The sequence below is a fragment of the Prionailurus viverrinus genome, chromosome C1 (genome assembly GCF_022837055.1).
Source record: "Prionailurus viverrinus isolate Anna chromosome C1, UM_Priviv_1.0, whole genome shotgun sequence".
NCBI lineage: Eukaryota > Metazoa > Chordata > Mammalia > Carnivora > Felidae > Prionailurus > Prionailurus viverrinus.
This window is the reverse complement of record NC_062568.1, coordinates 7,750,601-7,773,244: the sequence shown is the minus strand read 5'-3', so window position 1 is coordinate 7,773,244 and position 22,644 is coordinate 7,750,601. Positions and strand designations below refer to the sequence as shown.

The 22,644-nt window shown below is 36.6% G+C and overlaps 1 protein-coding gene across 1 annotated transcript in view; it reads left to right on the top strand.

Moving 5' to 3' along the window:
- Window positions 1–16,668, top strand: part of NYAP2 (neuronal tyrosine-phosphorylated phosphoinositide-3-kinase adaptor 2) — a 253,027-nt gene extending 236,359 nt beyond the window's left edge. The window contains exon 6 of the mRNA XM_047868847.1: window positions 16,068–16,668. Within this exon, the coding sequence (XP_047724803.1) occupies window positions 16,068–16,295 (228 nt within the window). The 3' untranslated portion in view covers window positions 16,296–16,668. The remainder of the gene's footprint in view (window positions 1–16,067) is intronic.
- The last annotated feature ends 5,976 nt before the right edge of the window (window positions 16,669–22,644 follow it).

Genomic DNA, 22,644 nt, shown 5'->3' with positions numbered 1-22,644 from the left:
CCTCAATTCCATTTGAACCCTGTAGCAGCTACAAACTATTACAAAACACCCATATCCTCCTTCTCCCCCCTAGTCTTTGTGATTTTCATTTCTTCCCCCACTTGTATTTTATTTCTGAGTGGTCTATGCATCGGACCTGGGGAGAAGAAAGGTTGTCATTTTAGCTGTTATGAAATCATGGGTTTCTGAAGGTGTTGGTTATTTCTTCAGGCTCTCAGAACAGCATGTCAAGAAGGATTCCTCATATTTTCAAAAGTAATAGGCGTATCACATCTTCAGACATCTAAAGATGTCCTTGACTGAGAAAAATCATCATTTGATTTGCCTTGGGAGTGATATGGGAGCCCAGAGTTCTTAGGAAGGAGTTGTAAGCAATGAGATCATGAAAACAGACATGACCATCAGGTCCACACATTTCAATAACAACCTAACTTACGTAGCCATAATGCTCTGACAATGGGAGCCCTTTGATGTTTCTAGGCAGATAAATGGCATGATGAAAGCCATTCTCTAGGGACACGGATGTACAATAGCAGTCGTCACCCCTCTTTCTTAGTGACTTGTCAACCAGGGTAGAGGCACAAGGACAATCCTGGAATAATTTCCAGCAAGGACTTTACTGCTTTAAATCTTTGATTTGATTCCACTTTTGAACATAAACAGTCCTTATGTACAGCAGGGAATGATACTGTGGCCCACACATGATTCTCTGGAAGGTGGGTGCTGGGAATGCTGGGGGATGGAACAGTCATTTTCTGGGTGATAACTCAAGTCACTTCCAGGATGAAAGAGCATATGAACAGGATGAACACTAGAAGCTTTGCAAGTATTGATTTAGAAGAGACTTTGTGCATATGGATTTGGTTTTTAAACTAGGTGGGCTTCTCAATAGTTAACACTTTAATTACCATTTAATAAGAAATTCCTTCCGTTTTCAAACGTTAGCCGATTGCATCCAACTGCCCTCATGAGAAGTGTATTACCAGCAAATAAGAGCCGTTAATCCTGGAAATTAGATGTCAAGACGTTCAGTTTGAGCCTTGCATGGAAACCCTTGTGTGTTTCTCTGTCAAGCACATCTTCCACAGGACATGCCTGTCCCAAACAGCAGTTAGCTGAGCCTCTGTTGCATTCGTAGCCCTTCTGAAGGAGGTCTTCCTGGGCAGTGAGTAAACAGAAGAGAAGGAAGAAGCCAGTGGAAGATACAAAGGCAGCAGGGAAAGCACCTGTCTCTTGAGCTTGGTAGATCATACGCTACAAGGAGACCTTTCGCTGTTGGGTTGATTTTGGGTTTCTCATATGAGGCGATGGGTTTTTCCTGCCTTTCCGTACCGAGCACGTGAAGAGTTGAATGAATTTGGCTAAAAGGTATTGGCCGACCTCTTCTGAGAAAATGCAAATATAAGAGTCCAATGCACTTATGGTCAAAATTACAAGGCTGACTTTGATTACTTGAGGAGTCGGGGCTGGCCAGGAGGTGGGATGAAAGGCCTCGAGCTTTAGGTCCGTGTGGCCCAGACATGGAATCACAGAATGAAAGGAGATTTATTTAAATGGTACAGTTAGGGAGACACAGACCCCGATGCCTGCAGCTGCCTGGCAGGAATTAATAGTGCTTGCTCACTTTCATAGAATCAGCGGTACAGCAAATATTTTTCTCCTATTAAAAATTTCATTACCAGTAAAATGTAAAGTGGCAACTGGCACTTTGCTTCAGCATGGAATAAAAACGGGGACCGGGTTGAAGTGAAAGAGATAAGCCTACGTAAAGAGAGGGGAGAAAACTCACCTCCACCAACTGTTGCCAGGCTTCTCTGATTTTTCAGGAGAACCCCAAAATCTAGAGGCGCCTGTCTCCCCCTTCCCCTCTCTTTCTCTCTTTTAACATGCAATCTACTGATTTTTCTTTGTTCACATCGGCTCAAAAATTTAAAATGTCGTGCACTTTATATGAAATACAGCTATGAGCCCCATGCGGCCCTGCATTTTACTGTGTGCCCTCTGGTTCTTTCTAACCTGAGGCCAATACGCGTGAACTGACTTGCCCGGAGATAGTCAGTAACAAGGCTGGCTTCAGAATTGTTGGGATCAGAAGTGTGTTTCTCCTTTATAGCAGAGGGGTGCTCATATTGGGCAATGCTTTCTGGTGGAGGAAAAAAATATATTTTATGTACTTTCCCAGCTTTATTCAAAGTTATAAGAACTAAAAATGATTGTAAGCTATTCCAGAGATTATTATTCAGGTCTGTTCCTTGAGGGCTAGGATATTCTGCTTGCCTGTGAAACTCCCTCTCTTTTTCTAGATAAAACAAATGTTTACTGAGATGTGACTCTCCTTAATTTATCTGTGGTCAAGTCCATATACGCTATTAAAAGCCAATATTTTGTAATGAAATTAAACTTGAAATTACATTAATGCTAATGTAAGTGATTAAGAGAATATACTTAGTGAAAAACATCAATACACTTCTTGTAATTGAATTTTATCTTCTAATACTGTTTGCTCCTTAAGGGAATGTCTCTTTAAGGCATTCTACTTACAAACTTCTTGCTCATTTAAAAACATAAATTAATTCTGAAACCTGCTCAGAGGGTTTTTTTTTTCCTTTATTACAAACAATTAGTTTAATCAATTAACAGCTGAAATTGTATCTGTAGTCATTATTAGGTTTAATTGCTGAGAAATATGCTGTGTCTTTTTAATTGGGAAAAATGTATCACAATTTTTAATAGCCTTTTTACTTTCCAAGGGCAAAGACTTTGTGATCATAAAATAATACAAAGCCGAATCAAAAATAATATATGTATTTTTGTATAATATAATATTTATATATTTTATGTTATTTTAAATTATTTTATTATTATATAATATTTTACATATTCTATTGTGGTTGACGTATTAATTATATATCATCTAATATAAGTATGTTATTAATTATTCTATTACATTACATCATATTATATATTTTTAAGAGTATGCATGGTTCTGCCTATGGGCATAAACATAATTTTTTACATAAGTTTTTTTAATGTTTAATTATTTTTAAGAGACAGAGACAGAGTGTGAGCAGGGGAGGGACAGAGAGAGGGAGATACAGAATCGGAAGCAGGCTCCAGGCTCTGAGCTGTCAGCACAGAACTTGATATGGGACTTGAACCCACAAACCATGAGATCATGACCTGAGCTGAAGCTGGATGCTTAACCGAGTGAGCCACCCACGTGCCCCGACATAATACTTTTTATATGTGACATGAATCAGCTTTTCTCTGAAAAGCCTCGTCTTGCATTTTGATATATGAATGTCATATATTACATTATATAGCATTTAGGCTTATGTTAGATGTCCTTCACTACTTTATATACATTTTAATACAGCAACTTTAAGGAAATTTCAGACGCTTGAGAATTATATCAAAAATCAATTATTTCTCATACAATATTGTCATCGTGTCTCAGCCATTTTTCTGTATCCTTGCACAGAAGAATCCACTTATTACATGTGTAGATATGCTCTGTATACCTGAATAAAGATGCAAATACCATGTCATTCACATCTAGATGAATTAGATAGAGAGGTTTCCATTATATGTTTGACAAGCCTTTCGCCAGGAAACAGACACTAAATTACGTACAATTGCCAATTTGCATTTTGGGTGTCTTCATAAGAGATACAAAGTTAACACCCAATTCTGACAACTTGCTTTTTGCTTTTAGTTGTCATCTTGTAATATGGAAACGTGATGCATTTATAATGTTTCAAACCTTCCGTTTTCTGCATGTTGAAATTTTATTCTTCTCTAAAATTTGGCTACAGCAAAGAAATTGTAAAATGATGGCTTGATGCAATTAGCATCCCTGGCCTTTTTCCATGATGCAACTTTTTTCCTTGGGCTTTTTCTCCAAATGCAACTCATTGAATGAGCTAACATTCCTGCCGCTCATTCAAGAGATACCAGTAACTCACCATACTTGTGAATATACCTAGAGAAGCACACGTGTGTGCAGAAGGATTACTACATTGTCTGCTACCATGAAAGGGAGAAAAAAGGTGTTTCTCGAAATGAATTGCAGTGTGGTTGATGAAACAACCAGAAAACTATCTCCAGAGGGAGGGACTTGGCTTGAGGCAGTGTCCGTAGCAGGTAATAATACACGCTCAGCACGTACTTGTGTGGAAGTCCTACCAGTGAGTAAGAGGTTTGGAAGGGAGATGAGATGGATGTTTATACAGCGAGTAACAAATCGTCATTCTTATTGTTATTGAAATTGTTACGGAAATTGTGTCCACTTGGACACATCTCCAATCAGGACACCCCATCCATTTACATTAAATGTTTCAGTAATCGTATCTTTAAGAAGGAAGCCAAAAGGGAGATAAAGCAAAGAGAAGAGAGGAACTAGGTTTGCAGTTCAACTCTGGGATGTTAAAGATAATCAAATGACAATTTTCCAAGGCCTTATGAGTGTATTCTTGTGGGTTAGATGCAAGGAACATGCACGGTGGACAGAAGGTCTGACCCAGGGAGGGAGATTATCGTGTCCTGCTCCCTTGTTAATTCCTTTTCACACCCAGTATGGAGTCTGTCTCCGGGGGCTGCTAAGTGATCTTTATCCTCTTGCGAACTTGAGTTTCTCATCTGGAAAATGGTGATCACAGGGTTATTGTGAGGCTAGCGTGAAATGAAGCAAGTGAATGTTCACATGATGCCTTGCCCACTGAGAGGAAACACTTCGGTTACTGTGTGCATGATTTCAATAACATGATGAAAGGATGGTGGTGATGACTGAAATGGCAAATATGACAAATAATAAGGTCAAAGTTTCACTCCTCCGCTAAAGTTTTGATAGTTTATAAATCTTCTAACCTTTTAATCTTTCAGCAACAAACTTTATCACCTTTATTTAATCTAGTACATTTTCCCATGTCATTAACTATGTGAAGTGAAAGTACCATAATAACTCTGTGTGTGTGTGTGTGTGTGTGTGTGTGTGTGTGTATGTGGTTTCCAGTTTGGGCCACTTTAATCACAGTTAGCTGTGGGATAATCTGTTGTAATGAGAAGGGCATAGACGTTGACATTAGTGTATTTAGGTCTTGTATCCCAATTCTTGTTCTGCCTTCTATTAGGAATATGATGCTGTAGATACTATTTAACCTCTTCAAGCCTCAGTTTATCATTAAAAGAATAGCAATAAGACATGCTTATAGAATGATTAAGCTTTAAAAGAATTAATATATGCTAAGTGCCTGCTGAGAGTCTGGAACAGGGTTTATGCACAAGAAATCACGGTTTCTGCTTATTACATTGTTGATGTTATGATTGTTCCTGGGACTGGGACAGTCCTTTGCTCTAAAGCCACATGACCAAAGGTGAAAACAACTTGCTAACTTATTTTAGAACTTTTGAAAATCATTCAAGAGTGTTTTAAATCATTCATTGAGTTCAATCAATAATCTTAAGATATGAGATTTTACCAGCTGTAGTCACCATTTTTTCTCTTCAGTGATATTATCGACACATATATTCCTTTAGCAAAACTTTTATTATTATATTTTTTGAACAACATGATAGCCAGGAGATCCCTAGAAATTTTCAACAATTTAATAATAGATGTATAATATATATATATATATATGCAAAAACATGCAAGTACATATATACACAAAAGTATGATACGTAATTTTATACACACATATATAAAATGTGTGTGTATATACTTCAGGAATATATGTGAAATGTACATATGTATATGTGTTTTGTGTGGATGTGTATGTCCTTGTGGTAGACTTCTAGACAGGCTTCAAAACAGATTTTTATTTTCTTTTAAGGGAATATAATGATTCTTTTAGACATACTTGTTAAATATTTTCCTAAGTGAAACACTTAAGAAGACCATTGTAATAAATTGCAACCTGGAAGACTACATTTGTCCAAAATATGCATCATCTGAAGCAGAAAAATGAAAAATATTTTTTTTTCCTTGGAAAAGACTGATTAGGTGTGTATGTGAGTATGGATGTAGATTTATGTTTCAAGAAGATAATGGTTCCACCAGGGCAATTTGAAAAGGGGAAGAACAATTTTTTCACTTAGACATTATTTTCCTTAAGGTAGAATTGATGTATATATTTTAACGATTGAGTGTTTCACTCCAGCTACTACCTTGTAAAATGACATTGTAAGACAGAAGTGCAGAATTTAAAATGTGACTAAACCATTATGATTAACAAATATATGCTTGAACAGTTGATTAAATACTTGTAATAAATAAACGTAGGTTCTTAGCTCATGAAGAATTAAAAAGTAAAATTTGTCTCTTCATTGTTTTAACTTTTGTCTCATTTTCCACCTTAAATATATTTTTCCCTTCCTAAGCAACATATTTTTCAGTGGCGAGGAAAAGTATAAATAAAGTAAAATATGAATTAAAGAGTTTGCTGAAGCCATAAACTTGAAAAATATAAATCATTATATTTATAGATTATTGAAAAGGCAGGGGGTTTAAAGAATAACAAATGGAGGCATTTTGAAACATATCAATTGATTTGACTATGGAAAAATTAGAAACATCTGTCTGTAATAACAGAAATGACTATAAAGTGTCAGACACTGGAAATAACTAGCATAAATAAAATGTAAGTACCTGTTTAAAATTGTTTAAAAAATATAAAGTAAGTAAATATATAATATAATATATATATAATATAAAGTAAGTAAAAATACCACCTCATTAGAGACCAAAAAAAAAAAAAAAGAGTGAACTAAGGGTATGAATCAACTTTTCTGTTATTAAACGTTTTGGAAATCTGCAATCTCATTGAACTCACTATTAATAATAGCAAATGTTGAAATCGAAGGGTTCTTCTAGACACAGAACATTTATAGGGTTTTTGGGTTGTTGCTGGCTTGTGTCTTTGGTAACACGACCCGTGCTAGTAGGGTATGAATCCCACACTGCTTATGGGAATGGAAAATGGTTTAATTTTTCTGGAAGACCAGCAGGCTATATCTGCATCCAAAGCCTTAAAATGGTCTGATGCTTGACTTGGGAGTTACTTTTTTGAGAGGATTTCCGTAAGAAAATGTCATAAAGTATTGAAACGTGACTTACAGCATTTAAAAAATGAAATCCAACCAAAGTAAAGGTATTCATGATGAATAATTTGTTTTTGTTATCATGTCTTGAAAAAAGCGTCTAAAACTCTATAATAATGAGGAAAACACAAGGATATGAAGTTTTATATATAGTGGAATCATAAGTTAAAAATAATTTGTATGTTTAGGTTCATACACAGTGGTTACATATATACATGATTATAATTATGTATATATGATTTATATGTAAGGAAATATATTTAACATTTTGTGTGGTGGTATCACAATTGATTTTTCCCTTAAATTACTGTAATCCATATTTGGTAAAATAGGCATAAATTACTTTTATAACCAGAAAAAAACAAGTGGAAAATCTACTTCTCAGGTTAGTCGCTTTAAAATTTATTTCAAAGAAACTTTATTTATTATGATACTTCTTTGAGGGTACTGACTTAAGATTCTAGGGCTACCAAAATAACATAAACAGGATTTCTGTTTTCCAGAATTTCGGAATGCTGTGCAAAACTCATAATTAATATGATATTCATAGCATTAGGAGATCTACTGACTTCAAGAATGAATGAATGAATGAATGAATGCTGTGCCAGCAGTAAGCAAGCATGGCTATCATAGTGGATCTCAGAATGGATTGGATTCTTGCTGCATTTGGCTGGACTTTAAAAGCATAAATCAGATTTCACATGAAAAATAAGGGTTCAGGGAGGCAGAGAATTCCAGAATGGGGAAATACCCTGATTTAAAGAATGGAAGCAAATCTTGTGCCTGTGGTGTTGGGTGAGTTGTGATAGCCTGTATGACGGGAGTACAAAGTAAACAATGGAGTGAAATAATTAGCCAGAAAAGACAATGTTGAAGTTCACTGTGGTGTGTCTGGGGCATTGACTGTTTTCTGGAGGAAGTGGGGAGCCGTAATATGATTTTGTGGGGGCCTCACCGAGAGTACTTGGGCAGAAGAGTGGATGCAGGATTACAGGTGACCTGTACGTGCAACAGTAGAGGCCATATCGATAGTTCAGGAACTGAATCAAGAAAATGACACTGGAAGTGTGAATATAGGTGACAGATTCGAGAAACATTTCTGAAGTAGAATTAAACACTTTTTGGCTCATTTGAATGCCGTTTCCTAGAACCTAGAGCCGGACTCTGGGGATGTTAACTAAGAATGTGCATTTTAACAAGCTCTCAGGGGATGCCAAATGCATACCGATGTTTGGGGGGCATGGGTTGGTCACCTAACCTGAGCCAAAGGGCCAAGGATGCTGAGACCTCACCATTCAAAGGATATGAATCCTCGAGACCCCAAGGATTCAAAGACCTTAGAGTCTGAGAAAGATGCTCTCAACTGCAGAACATCCAGGATGTGACTCCCATGGAATCAAGGACTGTAAGGTTGGATGGCTCTTAAGGTTCAAAAACTGTAGGAAATAATTTTTTTTTAACCTTGTACACTTGGCATATTGCTGAGTTCAGCTGGACCGAAGTGGAATAAAATCATTTATGTATTTTTAAAAAATTCTTTTTAACATTTATTTATTTTTGAGAGACAGAGAGAGACAGAGCATGAGCAGGGGAGGGGCAGAGAGAGAGGGAGACACAGAGTCTGAAGCAGGCTGCAGGCTCTGAGCAAGCTGTCAGCACAGAGCCTGATGCGGGGATCGATCCCACAAACCGTGAGATCACGACCTGAGCCGAAGCTGGACTCCCAGTGGACTGAGCCACCCAGGCGCCCCTCTATTTTTTCTTTAAAGCCATGGAATCGTAAGGCTGTTTTTTGATTAGTGAGTTTTACATAATTGATCATGTAAGCAAGCACAAATACGTAAAACCAAATAGCTTACATGGCTTGAAATAACAACATGTGATGTTTCTCATATGCCTAGTAGTTGATCAGAGATTATACATAAAGGGGAGCTGCAGATCTAGAAAAGAAAGGTGGAGTTGGTGTATGCCCATGATGTTGCATTCAAAAGCAGCTCTGAAACCAAGATGTGGCTCTCATTTTGTCAATATATCTGCATTTTAAAGTGAAATTTGGTGGGGCGCCTGAGTGGTGCAGTCGGTTGGGCATCCGACTCTAGCTCAAGTCATGATCTCACGGTTCCTGAGTTCGAGCCCCGCGTCGGGCTCTGTGCTGACAGCTCAGAGCCTGGAGCCTGCTTCGAATTCTGTGTCTCCCTCTCTCTGTGCCCCTCCCCTACTCACACTCTGTCTCTCTCTTTCAAAAATAAAGATTAAAAAAAAATTTCAAGTGAAATTTTGGCATCCAAAGTAAAATCTGCAGTTCCCATAGAAGCCTTAGGTATACACTTGTCTAATAATTCTTTCATAAAGCAGAGGTTCTGAGTCAAAGTTGTTGATAAATGAGAGAGGAGGACAAGGGAATAATTTAAGAAACACCCAATCAATAGATCAGAATTAAAGATGGGAAAAAAAATAGAAGCAAAAAAACTATTAAAAAAGCTAAAGAGGGGCGCCTGGGTGGCGCAGTCGGTTAAGCGTCCGACTTCAGCCAGGTCACGATCTCGCGGTCCGTGAGTTCGAGCCCCGCGTCAGGCTCTGGGCTGATGGCTCAGAGCCTGGAGCCTGTTTCCGATTCTGTGTCTCCCTCTCTCTCTGCCCCTCCCCCGTTCATGCTCTGTCTCTCTCTGTCCCAAAAATAAATAAACGTTGAAAAAAAAAAATTTAAAAAAAAAATAAATAAAAAAGCTAAAGATAGGCCAAAGATACTATTGTTATAAATAATATCATCAGAATCTAAAGTTAGGAGAATTTTATACATATGTTTAATTCTCGTAATATCAGAAAGAAAGCAATATAACTTCCTTGTGGAGCCTCACGAATGGTCTCTGTCACCACTGTGTAATTCTGCTTTATAATGTGAACACAGCCACGGATGATACGTCCACAAATGGACATTCCGGGTGCCCATTAGACGTTCATAGACACTGCCACTTGAATTTGATATAATTTTCATGTGTCAAAAAACATTCTTTTTTTTTTTTTTTTTTGGTTTCGTTTGGTTTTGTTCAACTGTTTAAACACACAAAACAGAAATTCTTGCTTATGAGCTGTGCAAAAATAGGCAGTGGGCTGTATTTGGGAAGTGGGTTGTATTTTGCCAACCACTGACGGTTACCTCGAAGTTAGATGTAAAAAAGCCACAGTTGCTTACGTGTTTATTTTTTTTTATGTATGTTTTGTTAATAGAGTTTCCATCTCTTTGCTCACTCCAAAGGACAGGAAGAACACTTTCAATGACAGCACTCACAGCTCTGGCTGACCTCAGGACACCTATGGATAAGGGAATGCATGGAGGCAGCAGACTCACTACCTCCCATAATTCCTGAAAAATTAGCTTTCCTTTCTCTAGTCACACTTTCGCTTCCTTGTTGCCCCGCCAGTGCCATCCATGCTCTCCTAGGGAAATTTTCTGCAGGGTAAAGAGAACATGCAAAGCAATTTGGTGACTCTAAGCTTCTTTTTCAGTCAGATTAAGGTTTACAGCCCCCGTGTTGGAAATGGTGATTTTCCATAAGAGGGGTTACGGGAGGTGGAGAAATTGGCACAGAGAGAGTAACATGGAACTGATTTTTTATTTTCCTGAGAGCATCTGAAAATTAGTGCCGGTGTGGGGTCTATTGTCTTAAGAAATTAAATTTTATTCACAAGTCATGGTTACATTTAATTCCAAAGCCAACGAGACACTTGCTCGACATTGCTTGGTCCTTTAAGTCTTTGGTAAATTACTGCTTGTTTTACATGTTAACTCATGAGGCACAAACAAATCAAGTCAATGAAACTATGCCTACCTGTATCAATTTTATTCCAGTATCCATTTTAGTGTTGAAGTGCTAACGTTGAAATGCTTATTTCAGATTTTTTTTAAATCTCTTTATGGTTTTCATATTTTGGAAATTGAATAATTTTAAATTAATATATGGAGATTTATTATTGAACATATTATCATTCTTCTGGTCTTTGGATAAAATATACTCAATATCAGGAAGTACTTAGTTTATTTCCTAGAGAAAGTAATGATTGAAGTAAATTAAAGATTCCTTGACATTTATGTTATTCTGCATGCGTTGAAGGATCAGTAGATAAGATCATTAACAGTGTCTGGGGCTTTACAATTTCCCAATCCAATTGCCTCTGTTCATTGCCTCCTATAACCATGTGAAGTATGATGTATGTGGCAATACATGAAATGTGTATATAAAGTATGTCCAATATACATAATATATATAAAGCATATACAAATATATATACTATGTGTATGTGAATTATGTACCAATATACATACAATGTATATAGGAAGGGCATACAACTTCAGAGAAATACACGACTTTTCAGTATGATAAAACAATCAAGATCCCAATCAAGTTAGTTAATTTTTTCCATTATACCGTGTTGCTTCCATCTAAAAACATTGCAAGGTAAACTGCAGTTAGCATTTGGAATGAATGTGGTTTCTTCAGGTGATTTTTAAAAATATATCTTTTGAACTTCATAATAGTTTTACATTTACAGAGAGGCTGCAAAGAGGGCACAGAGGGTTCCTGTATGCCCCACACCGAGTTTCCCCCTTTTTTAAATATCTTATATTGCTGCTGTGTGTCAGTATTGAAACCGTATTTTTAAAGCCCACACATTACTTGGATTTTCTTAGTTTTTACGTATCTGTTTCAGGACCCTTTCCAGGATACTGCACTAGTCAATTTCAGTTATCATGTCTCTTTGCCTTCTCTAGATTGTGACAGTTCCTCAGACTTCCCTTATTTTGGCTGATCTTAACAGTTTTGAGGATTTCTGGACTGGCATTTTATAGGGTATTTCTCATTTCGTGTTTGGTGTTTTTCCCATGGTTAGGTTGGGATTAATGGGTTTCGGAGAGGAGGAGCTCAGAGGCAACGTGCCTTTCTCATCACATCATACCAAGGGTCCATACAGTCCACATGACTTCCCGTTGTCGATGACTGGTGTGCTGTGTATAGTGTTTGCCAGAGCTTCCCACGGTTAAGTTACCCTCCTCTTTCTTTCCATACCGTATCCTTGGGAAAGAAGTCACTGTATGTAGCCTGCTCTTAAGGGATGAGGATTTATGTTTCCCTTCCTTGAGGAGGGACTTCACTGGATTTTATCTGCCTCAACTTATTAGCCAAGAATATTACCTTTGCCGGATCATGTTGTCCGAGAGATGTGACGAGATTCGTATTAATTGAGCAATTGTCTTACAATTGTCTCCTAATGTATGCTTGTTGTAAATCAAACCCAAGAGTTCTTTGAACTCCAGGTTGAAGTGAAATGGAATTTTACAGCTAAATTGAAACCGGTCTTGAAGAATTTCGTGACAAATCATGAAATATTTTATGGGTAGTATTCTTAACACACCTCCTATAAATACTTAACATGTTATTTGCTATGTACAAACTAATAAATTGAAGCATCTTACTATCAGAGTGAAATGTAATTTTTAGACATGTTTTCTGCCATGTAAATTGCCCTAGTGGTAACATTGGAGTTTAATGTCGGGAATTAAAAAGAATGTGCACCCTCCAGAAAGAAATATTGAAAAACAGATGCTATTTAAACGTAAACTCAGAAAATAGATTTGTCTTCCACCAAATGAATCACATTTAACAAGTATTTATCTCATCTTAACATAGTAATAATTTTCTTGGGTATTTGAAATGAGAAAAAAAATATTTGACAACAACTTAACATGAGATGATTCTATAGCATTCTTTGCCAGACTTATTAAAATATTGAAATTAAAAAATTTTGAATTGGCTATTTTCTAATACCATGTATTTAAATTCTCTTTAAAATATCTAGCCTTCATTCATGTACTGACAAGTGCTTTCTCACAGAATTTGTATTGACTATACATCTGGCCACCAAAAGAAAATAGTTTAATATTAAAAAGCCAGTCTGAGAAAAAGGAGTTGATTTTCTTCTATAATAGTTGAAACCATTAGATCAGTCAAGTGGACACTTAACTATTTTAAAATAAAAATGTAAAGAACATGAAAATCATGCTTTGTAACCCTTTATTCTTAAACTTATTTTTTAGATTTTTAAAGAATGGATTATTCTTAAATTGACACACTTATATAGTATAAACTTCTAATTGGCAGAAAACACACACTTATAGGTAATTTAATGCAGTTATACATGCGTAAAATGTAACGATAACTCTGAAATATATTAGAGATACTGTTGTTAGAGCAATTTAGGAAAAATATTATTTTTCAGTGACATGTACTGATTCGCACTCTTAAATATTAAAGGAGATTAGATATTATCCAATTTGTGGGGAGAAGTAAATACAATGCAAATGTTGAAGTGATGTAAATATCCTACCTTAAAGAAGTTGGAGGTTTTGCGGTTTTGTTGGAATGTGTAAGACCCAGTGAGATTTTACTGAGAAGAAAATTATCTGGAGAGCTTTCCAAGGGTGAACAAATACTGTTCAATGATGGTGGCTTCTATTCGTTCATAAAACTTTTATCGAGAGCTTAATGACTCTGTTCTGCATGTTGGGTCTGCTAATGGATAAAATTTGGGGCTTCCCCTCTGGGAATTCTATGTTATAAATTCCATTTTAAGAGTTTATAGTCACTCAATAAATTTTGCTTGTATTTCCACCCAAATAGAGTTACTGTATTTTTATTGCATGGGTTATCAAGTTCTAAAATATTAGAAATCTTTTGAAAAAATTCCAAGCCATTTTGGGCAATGTTCTGTTGGTGCAAAAACCTATTGGTTAGATTAAAACCTATTATCTGGTTAAACCTATTTAATAAACATCTAGAATTTCATTTGAAAGGAAAATACCCGTGGCTGTGAAACATGGCTCATTCTTTCAAGGAACTTTGTATCGAATTAGGTACAAATATACAAGGTATTTATCTACGAGTACCATCTTCCGGACTCCAAATCCAAGCCGTTGATTTGGATTTCTTTGATAAACACTTTTTATTCCCTCCTTAAAGCCATAAATATGTTTGTATTTTTTGAGTAGCACCCGGATATGGTAGTACCTATGCCAGTAACTATTATTATAATTTCTAGATAATATTCAGTAGATTGAGCCTGCTGTAGTAGAAAGAATATTCACTGTGGAGTCAGACAGATCCAAGTTTGGTAGAGGTCTGTCTCCCATGTAGTAATCTGAGACCTAGATCTACTTTCTCGATCTCCTTTCTGAGACTCTGTTTTTTTCACTTGTACTGGGTAGATAAATCCTAGCTTTCGGGGTAGCTGGGAGGATTCAGGGTAACATACACAGAGCTCTGCACACACGCCTGGCAGAGAGCAGGCACGAAAAACTCCCATGTGTTTGTCAGTGCGGCAGTGACAATACTTAGGCAATGATTTAGTGTTTTGAAAAATGACTTCACCTTCATTATCCAAGTTAACCCTTATATCGACTTCTGGAATTGAAATAGGATCAATTCAGCTATTCAGATAAAGACACCAGCAAGTACAATTGCAGGGAGGAGTTTGATACATCCAGGCTTTGATTTCTTGTCTTCTAGCTCTAGATCCTGCTGTCTCCGTGAAGGATTGCGAATCATGAGAATTCAGTCTTGCCTTGTTCGCACCAGAAACTTACCTGCCTGGCTTTGGGCAACGTGTGCAGTTTCTTGAAGCCGCGGCTTCCTCACCTGGACATTGAGAACATTGTGCTCCTTTATCTTCCCGATCCTTCCCAGTTGTACATGTACGCTGAAAGTCAGTATAGTGTAGTTGTTAAAGGCAAGGTGTTAGGAATGAACTCCTGGGATCCAATCCCGACTCTGACATCTGCTGGCTCTGTAAGCTTAGGCACGTCGCTAGATCTCTCTAAGTCTCATTTTAGTCATCTTTATGGATTAATGAATAGCACTTACTTCAAAGCGTCATCATTGTGAGGAATGAATGAATGAAATTACGCAGAGTATGTAGAATGGGATCTGGTACAGAGTAAGCGTTATATAAGTATCGGTGCTGATATTTATGCTAAAATTGTAACATCTAATACAGTGACTCCAGCTGAGCTATTTTAACCCTTAAAGTCAAAGAGTAGACGTGCTTAGACACAGCTTCCTCATGCTGGATTGGTGGCCCGATCACATTCCTCTCCTTGTACGGCAGATGCAACTCGGTAGTTCTGTTCTAAAGAAGATTTACCAGAGGACATGACCACATATACCCACCAGGGTGCAATGTTCATCTTTCAAGAAATATGTTATGTCTATCAGTACACGGTCAGCTCTGAACCATCTCCTGGCACATAACTGACCCCAGGAATCTGTTTCTCTAAAGTGCCTGGGTCAGCGTGAAGGCACAGGTCAATGATTCTAATTAGACATTTGCTGAAGCATCAAAAGCATGGAAAAATTCTTTGCAAAAAATTATTTGGGCATTTCAATTCCAAGCATTCGATGCACAGGCAAAGTCGTTTTGGTAGAATTATGAAAAATCTTAATTCTGTATGTTTTTTATAAAAAAAAAAGTTTTATTTCAAGAACAAAAATGTTCTTTAAAATCTTCAAAACATCTCATATTCATATTAGATCTCACTGAAAAGCAGTTCCAATAATTGAACTTAGACACCTAGAAGACAATGGAGTCAACATAAAAGTCATGGGTAAATACAAGGCAAATAGCTTTAAAAAAGAAAGGGTTATCTCTACACTGTGAGCTCCTGAAACTTATCAGAAAAATCTTCCCACCCAAATAGTTGTTTCATTATATCACAAAGTCAAGTACAAAACTTATTTATAGTCCCCATACGTCAATTTTGCTTTGTAAGAATTACAAAGGTAAAGAAACAGCTGACATTTTTTCAAAACCACGACTAGCACGGTGCAAAAAAAAAAAAAATGACGACAACAACAACAACACGATTGCTTTAAATTCCATTTTTTTTGCTTCTGTATTCACTCTTTCTTTTTTGCTAGGTGGCATGCATGCAGTGGTTTCATGGAGACCATACAATGCTTGAGATGATTGAGAAAAAGCGTTGCTTGTGCAAGGAAATAAAAGCTAGACAGAAAACGGAAAAAGGCCTTTGCAAACAGGATAGCATGCCTATCCTACCCAGCTGGAAGAAGAATGCAGGGGCAAAGAAGTACAGCCCTCCACCCTACTCTAAGCAGCAAACGGTGTTCTGGGACACCGCCATATGACTGTGCGCAGGATGGCGTGAGGTCCACACGGAGAGGGAGGTCGACTCAGTCTTGAGATAAAGAACTGTTACGTGTCTTCTCTGTCGGGATGGAATGCCAGTGCTTCCCCGGAAAACCCATGGGAAGCTGTGCCTACTCACAGGCAACTTCAACATAAAATGTATATTAATTGTATCCTTGCAATTAAGACACTTATTTATCCCGGATTATTTTGAATCCAAAAGATATTAAGATGTAAATATTTTACTAGTTTATGGGTGACACCTGAAATAATACACATTATACGGATATAAATTACAGAAATATCGAGAGTTTTACTATATGATATAATTTCGGTATTAACTGGTTTGTTATCTCTTTTATATGTAATCCCTTGATGCCTTTTATTATTAATTTTTGCATTTAAGACGTTATTATTTTTTTTCTGTCCACATTTGGCTTCTGTATGAGAGCTCACAGCTATAAAAATCATGTTCAATCACATAATATAAGATCTGGTGCTAGTAATGTAGAAATCGAGTATCATATTCGTCAAGAACATCTGTTGCTTTGTAAGTTTCTAAGGATTTGACAGGAAATGAATGCAAATGTGATGCTTAATTTGGACGTCCACATTACATCAATACCAATATTTTTGCTACATTGGCTTTATAAGAATTTCTCTTCAATATTGTCTTGTTTATACTAAGCAATCATTAGACTCCAGAGAAAGTTATTAGGATATATTTGGATTTCCCAGCAGAAAACATTTCCTTCAGAAATGACTTTAGGGACATGTGTCCTTGCATCATTGATCTGATTGGAGGAGACCAGGGTTCACTGTGACAATGGAAGGAATAAGGAATCAATAGCTAAATAGCATGACTGCTTTCAAGAAAGCAGGACCAGGGGCCTCACAGCCACTGCAATCACTATTTTTAAGTAACTTTTCACGTGTATGTTTGTTTCCCCTAGAAAATGAGAAATAAACATTCAGACGGACGCATTTACATATTTTAGCACATTAAATGCCAACCTGTCTCAAAATTAAGGCCCATTAACAAACTAGTGTTTCTTAAGTTTTTTCAAACGAGTTCTCACCACATTTTGGGGTCGCAATCTTCTGTGCATGACCATCACACCCGTTCTTACTGCTTAGGACACCATGACCAAAGAGTTTTGACCCCTTGTTTCTTTTATTTTGTTTCCAGGAAGAAGCGGGAAATGCAGGGGAGAGGGGGTGGAAGGGGTGGATTCAATTTTATGTGGTGGTAAAATTTAAGTTAAACAAATCATATATATCTTTTAAGAATAACTTGTTAGTTGAATATAAATATTGCCACGGATGAATAAAAAGGAAACTATCGCGTATATTTTGTAATATTTAAATTACTATTTATGCTTCCTAAAATTGACAGTATGTGATTCTTCTTTAACAATCAATTTAGTATTATATTTCTGAGAGAAAAAGGTACGTGTTTGAAGTTATTGTCATAGTGGTTTTCCTCGTAAGGGTGTTGACAGCAAGAGTCACTGCTGCTCAATAAAACCAAATAACAGGAGTTAGGGAATTTTTGTAATCTATATTGCTAACAACCTAGTGATGCTTTACCAGTAATCGTTCCTTTCAAGCCTTTGAAATGCTATAAAATAATTTTTTAATATTTTATAAGTAATGGATATTTTGATGTCCAACTAGAATTCTGAAAGAATAAGGAAAAAGGGTAAGTGGGAGCATGTGTATCTGTTGTTTTTGCGTGAATGAGTTCTCAGCAGGAGAACTGTATACGTACAGTGCTTACTGAGGTTTTAGGTTTTGCTTGTATCACTGAAGTGGTTAAAAAACAAACAAACAAAAAAGCAGGATCACAAGTACAGGAAATCATGGAGAGATCTTAAGTGGCTTCAATAAATCCTACTGCCGTGTTTCACCAGTTAGAGATTATATTTCAAACCCAACAATCAACGGAGTACCAATCGAAGAGGGATGGAAATGTGTTCAGATAAAATCAGCATAGACATAAAATGTGCTGAGGACCCAGGTTAGCCTGATTCAGGTCATTCTGACCACAGGTACTCAAGCCAATCAATGAGGCATAAGACATCAATTCTCAGCATCTTGATGATGATCTTGGTGTATGTATATGTATATTCAGGCTCAGTATGGTAATGGCTGGATAATTCCTTTGAAATTTATATTTCGGTAACATATCCAAGTGTGTCTTTCGGATGCCAATCTTTCCCCCTATCTTTCTGAATAAGGGAGAAGATATTTCTCACTGCTGGCCACTTGTCAAGAAGGAAACAGAGGTACTGAAATGATGTGTGTTGGATTCAGACATTCCCATTTGTTCTGCCAAACTCATGATGTTGCCAGGTTTCATGGATTCTTTTTTCAAGCAAGTTATTTTCTGAGAAGGCAGCTTGTTTGAAAATCTGACCTTGGGCAACTATTTCTATTTAATATCTCCAAATCTTCCTTTCCACGGGAAGTAATTGAACGATCTGGAAAAGTGGCTTCGCTGATATTTGACTCCGTAACTTTTATTCAGTGCCCAAACCACTGTCCGTTGCAGCTTAGCTGATAGGGCCATAACCATTCTATAATTAATTTTCTCTTTGTGTAGCGTTTCTTTGTATGGAGAAAAAGAAGTCATTAGGATACAAAGAAAAATCAGTGTATTCTCTCGTGGCAGGCAACCAGGATGCTTCAGTCTGTGAACTTGGTCAGATGATCAACATTCCACATACAGAACACAATGGGAAGGTATTGCTCATATTTTTAGCAGTGCCAAAGAGCAAATGGTATCCTGGCATGGTTATCGGGTGGGAAGAGCACACACCTATGAGAAATGGTCTTTTCACAGCAAATTTTACAGAAACAGAACTTTATTGGCTGTCAGCAAGATGCTTTTCTATAGGAAGAACTTGTTAGCACACGAGAGACCAATTTCTTTAGAGTCGATGTAAGGGAAAAGTCAAATTCTGCACTTCTGTGCAATGCCAGAAACTAGCATCTTCTGAGGTTTTATGGCAGTTCCTCACAGGAACACTGCTACCCTTTCCCCCATATTTATGCTGCGGACGCAAGTTCAGATGAAGGTGATTGATTTGCGTTAAGTGAAGGTTAATGTCCACCCATACAAAATATTTGGGAAACTGAAAGAAAGCAAAAATTAAGAGGTTAACGTTTGTGGTTTTAAAGAATATACACATTCAAATATCCAGAAATGGTCTGGATACCACAAGATACAACTTCCCTTTTCAAAACAGGATGTTGGGACTTGGGACACGGAGGTTCCATATAGTTTTGTTGAATGCTTCCAGAGAATAGAGAAACATTTTTCTTACTACACTCTGGCTTTGGCCTCATCCTCACATATCATTTGGTTTGACTCTTTGGGCACGTTTAGTAATCAAGTAAAGAAAGAAAGAAAAAGAAAAGAACTAAGCAACCTTTTTGGGTTATTGTTTTAATGAACTATATGGAAGGCATCAAAACAATGCACATTAATGATACAATTTAAATATCACCTATATGTTAAAGTGAATCACTTCACTAAAGCAGAAGAGATTGTAAGTTCATTATGGCTACCTATAAAATTAAAAAAAAACAACTTTCCTCTGATTTAAGCAGTAGGTGATCTGAGAGGAGATACAATTTACCCTTTTAAAGGAATACAAGTAGGATGGAATAACAATCCATAGGGCATTGTATCCCAAACTTAAACAGAACTGAAGAAAAATGGTACCTATAATATGTAAGATTAACTTACTACATCTTCCCTCCATGGGAACATTGATAGCTAATTGTAGAATGTGGACAATTTGTTAATTTATTATTAGCAGTTCATGGTTGAGAAACGTATTAGTTATTTTTAAAAATTATGTGAAGCACTTGGAATTAAATATTCAAAAAGATATGATCCCTGCCTTCAAGGAACTTTATTATGCAATCCTTAAAGTTTCAAAACAAAGCCAATTATTTCTAAGAAGGTATACAATATCACATGTTTGACATCTCCTTTGTGTTTATATATGGTATTCTCTCTTTTTTTCCAGATCAAGTGTACAGTCGAAAAAAATACTAAAACATATTAAAGTTAATGTCTAAGTATAAAATGTTTATGTATAAGACTCTATATGTACACATAGGATATGTACTGCTGTCTATGTATCTCAGTAAAAGGATAACACGTTTGCCATGTTGGACTTGAACATTGTGGCTTGTTGTTTGGATTGATTTAAAACCCTTTGATATTTGGGTCAATTACATTGCAGCAAAGTGTGTGTAATCTGGAAAAAAAAACCCATCTGATTACATTTCCCTTTAAATATTACACAGTTTCAAATTTAAGGGGAAACACCTTTACAGAAACATTGCTGGATTTATCGCAACCAAGTACGTATGAAGATCTTTTCGAAGTGTTCAATTGTCCCCAAATGTGACTGGGTTCGCCCACCCTAAAAACATCTACATTTACACATGTATACACCCACATACAGTATACATACTGTATATAATATATATGAAAATGTTTAGTATGCACTTCTTTTGTTTGGAACTCCTTGAGTTAACATTTATAGTGTAGCAATTGGCATAAAGTGCACTGTGATTATAAAAAGCAAAGCACAGTAAAGTCACAGGTCTTGTTATCTTGCACTAAAAATGTGTTTACGTATTTAGCAATTGTATGTTTACTTTTTTGCTCTTTTCAAGAAACTAAAACAAATAGCTATTGAGAGATGATATAAAATATTGTTTTCTAGTGGATAATGGCACGACATTTTTAAAAGACAGGGTTTTTAAAAGAAACCATTAAACATCCATTTCAACATAACGTGTTTACCGTATCGAAGAAGCTGAATGTCATATTGCATTTTCATAACTCATTAAAAATGTCAGGTATGTGCCTGAAAAATTGTGCAAATAAGCATTAGCTAACAGATTTCTCTATTCATGTGTTGTTTGCCATTTCTATATGCATATTAATATAAACACTGATGTTTTAATTTCTCTTAATTTTTGTACTTGATTTTTTTAGGTAACATGTAATTATAAATGTACTTTGATACTACTGAAGTAACCAGATGTTGTTGGGAAACAATTTGTTTTCTTTAGTGCATTGGCAATATTTTACAATACTTTTGTGCTTATTTATTTGTGCTCCCGTGTAATTATAATAAAAGCAATAGTTTAAATTAGTTGACTTTGTTGCTGTTGGTATTCATTCACCAAGAAACACGATTTGTGAGAATCTTTCGAAGAAAAGCCCATACAGTTTTGAACTTCAGGAGTGATCCCTGACATTGTATGTATCGTGGACGAGCGGCAGGGGTGAATAGTGAGACCCTAGACTCTTCAATTTAGCTAGGTGACCCCCAGTGGTCCTCAATCACCACTTGGCTTCTGCCTCATACAGAGGAGTCACTAAATAAGAAGAAACGACACTTTTCTTCCTTCAATATGCACCTAATTCCAATTAAATGACTCAGCATGGGTCTGAAATATGCTGGAGGCATTAAGAAAAAATCCAGCCGTCTTAGACCTGCGTATATAAAACGTTTATGGCATGGGTGTTTGCCACGTTCATGCATTCAATCATACCTCTGAAATTAATCTAGTTTAAATAGGGAACAAGTGTTTGTGGTTAACACTTACTGGGGTTACCAATAGCTAAAATGTCATTGGGCACTTGACATATGTAAAACAAGGTTCTGGAACTCGGCAAGCTTACACAAAAAAAGTATACTTGTGATAATATAGTCTCCTGTAATAGTTTCTCATGGCTGCTTCATCAATCACTTACATCTTCTGCCACAGGTCCAATTGCAGTGTGATTTATTACAATTTTATAATTCCTCAAATTCTTTTCATGTTCATTTCTTAAAAGAAATCCAGTCTATCCCCACCATTTAGCCCCTCGTCCAGCCACTCTGTGTTCTGTGGGCACTGTACTTGAGGGTTGAACCAGAAATAATCATGCTCCACATCGTCAATGCTGCAAGTTTCCATCCATCTCAGCTCACAACAAGAAGTACCCCCATATTCTATATCATCTATTCTATTTTCCCAACTGCCACTAAGACTTATTTGTTTCCAACTTTATGATCTCAGAGTCTGATTAATTATGTTGATAGTAGAATGCATGATAAAACAATGTCCATTCTCCTCTGGCCATTTGCATAGGAGAGGATTCTTATTAACATGTATAAGTGAATACCTATTAGTAGAATGTCAGGCAATGTGGCAGACTAGGAGATTGGAAGAGGAGGAAGTTTATGCAGGGGGCACCTGGGTGGCTCAGTCTGTTGAGCATCTGACTTCGGCTCAGATCATGATCTCACGGCCTGTGAGTTCGAGCCCCGC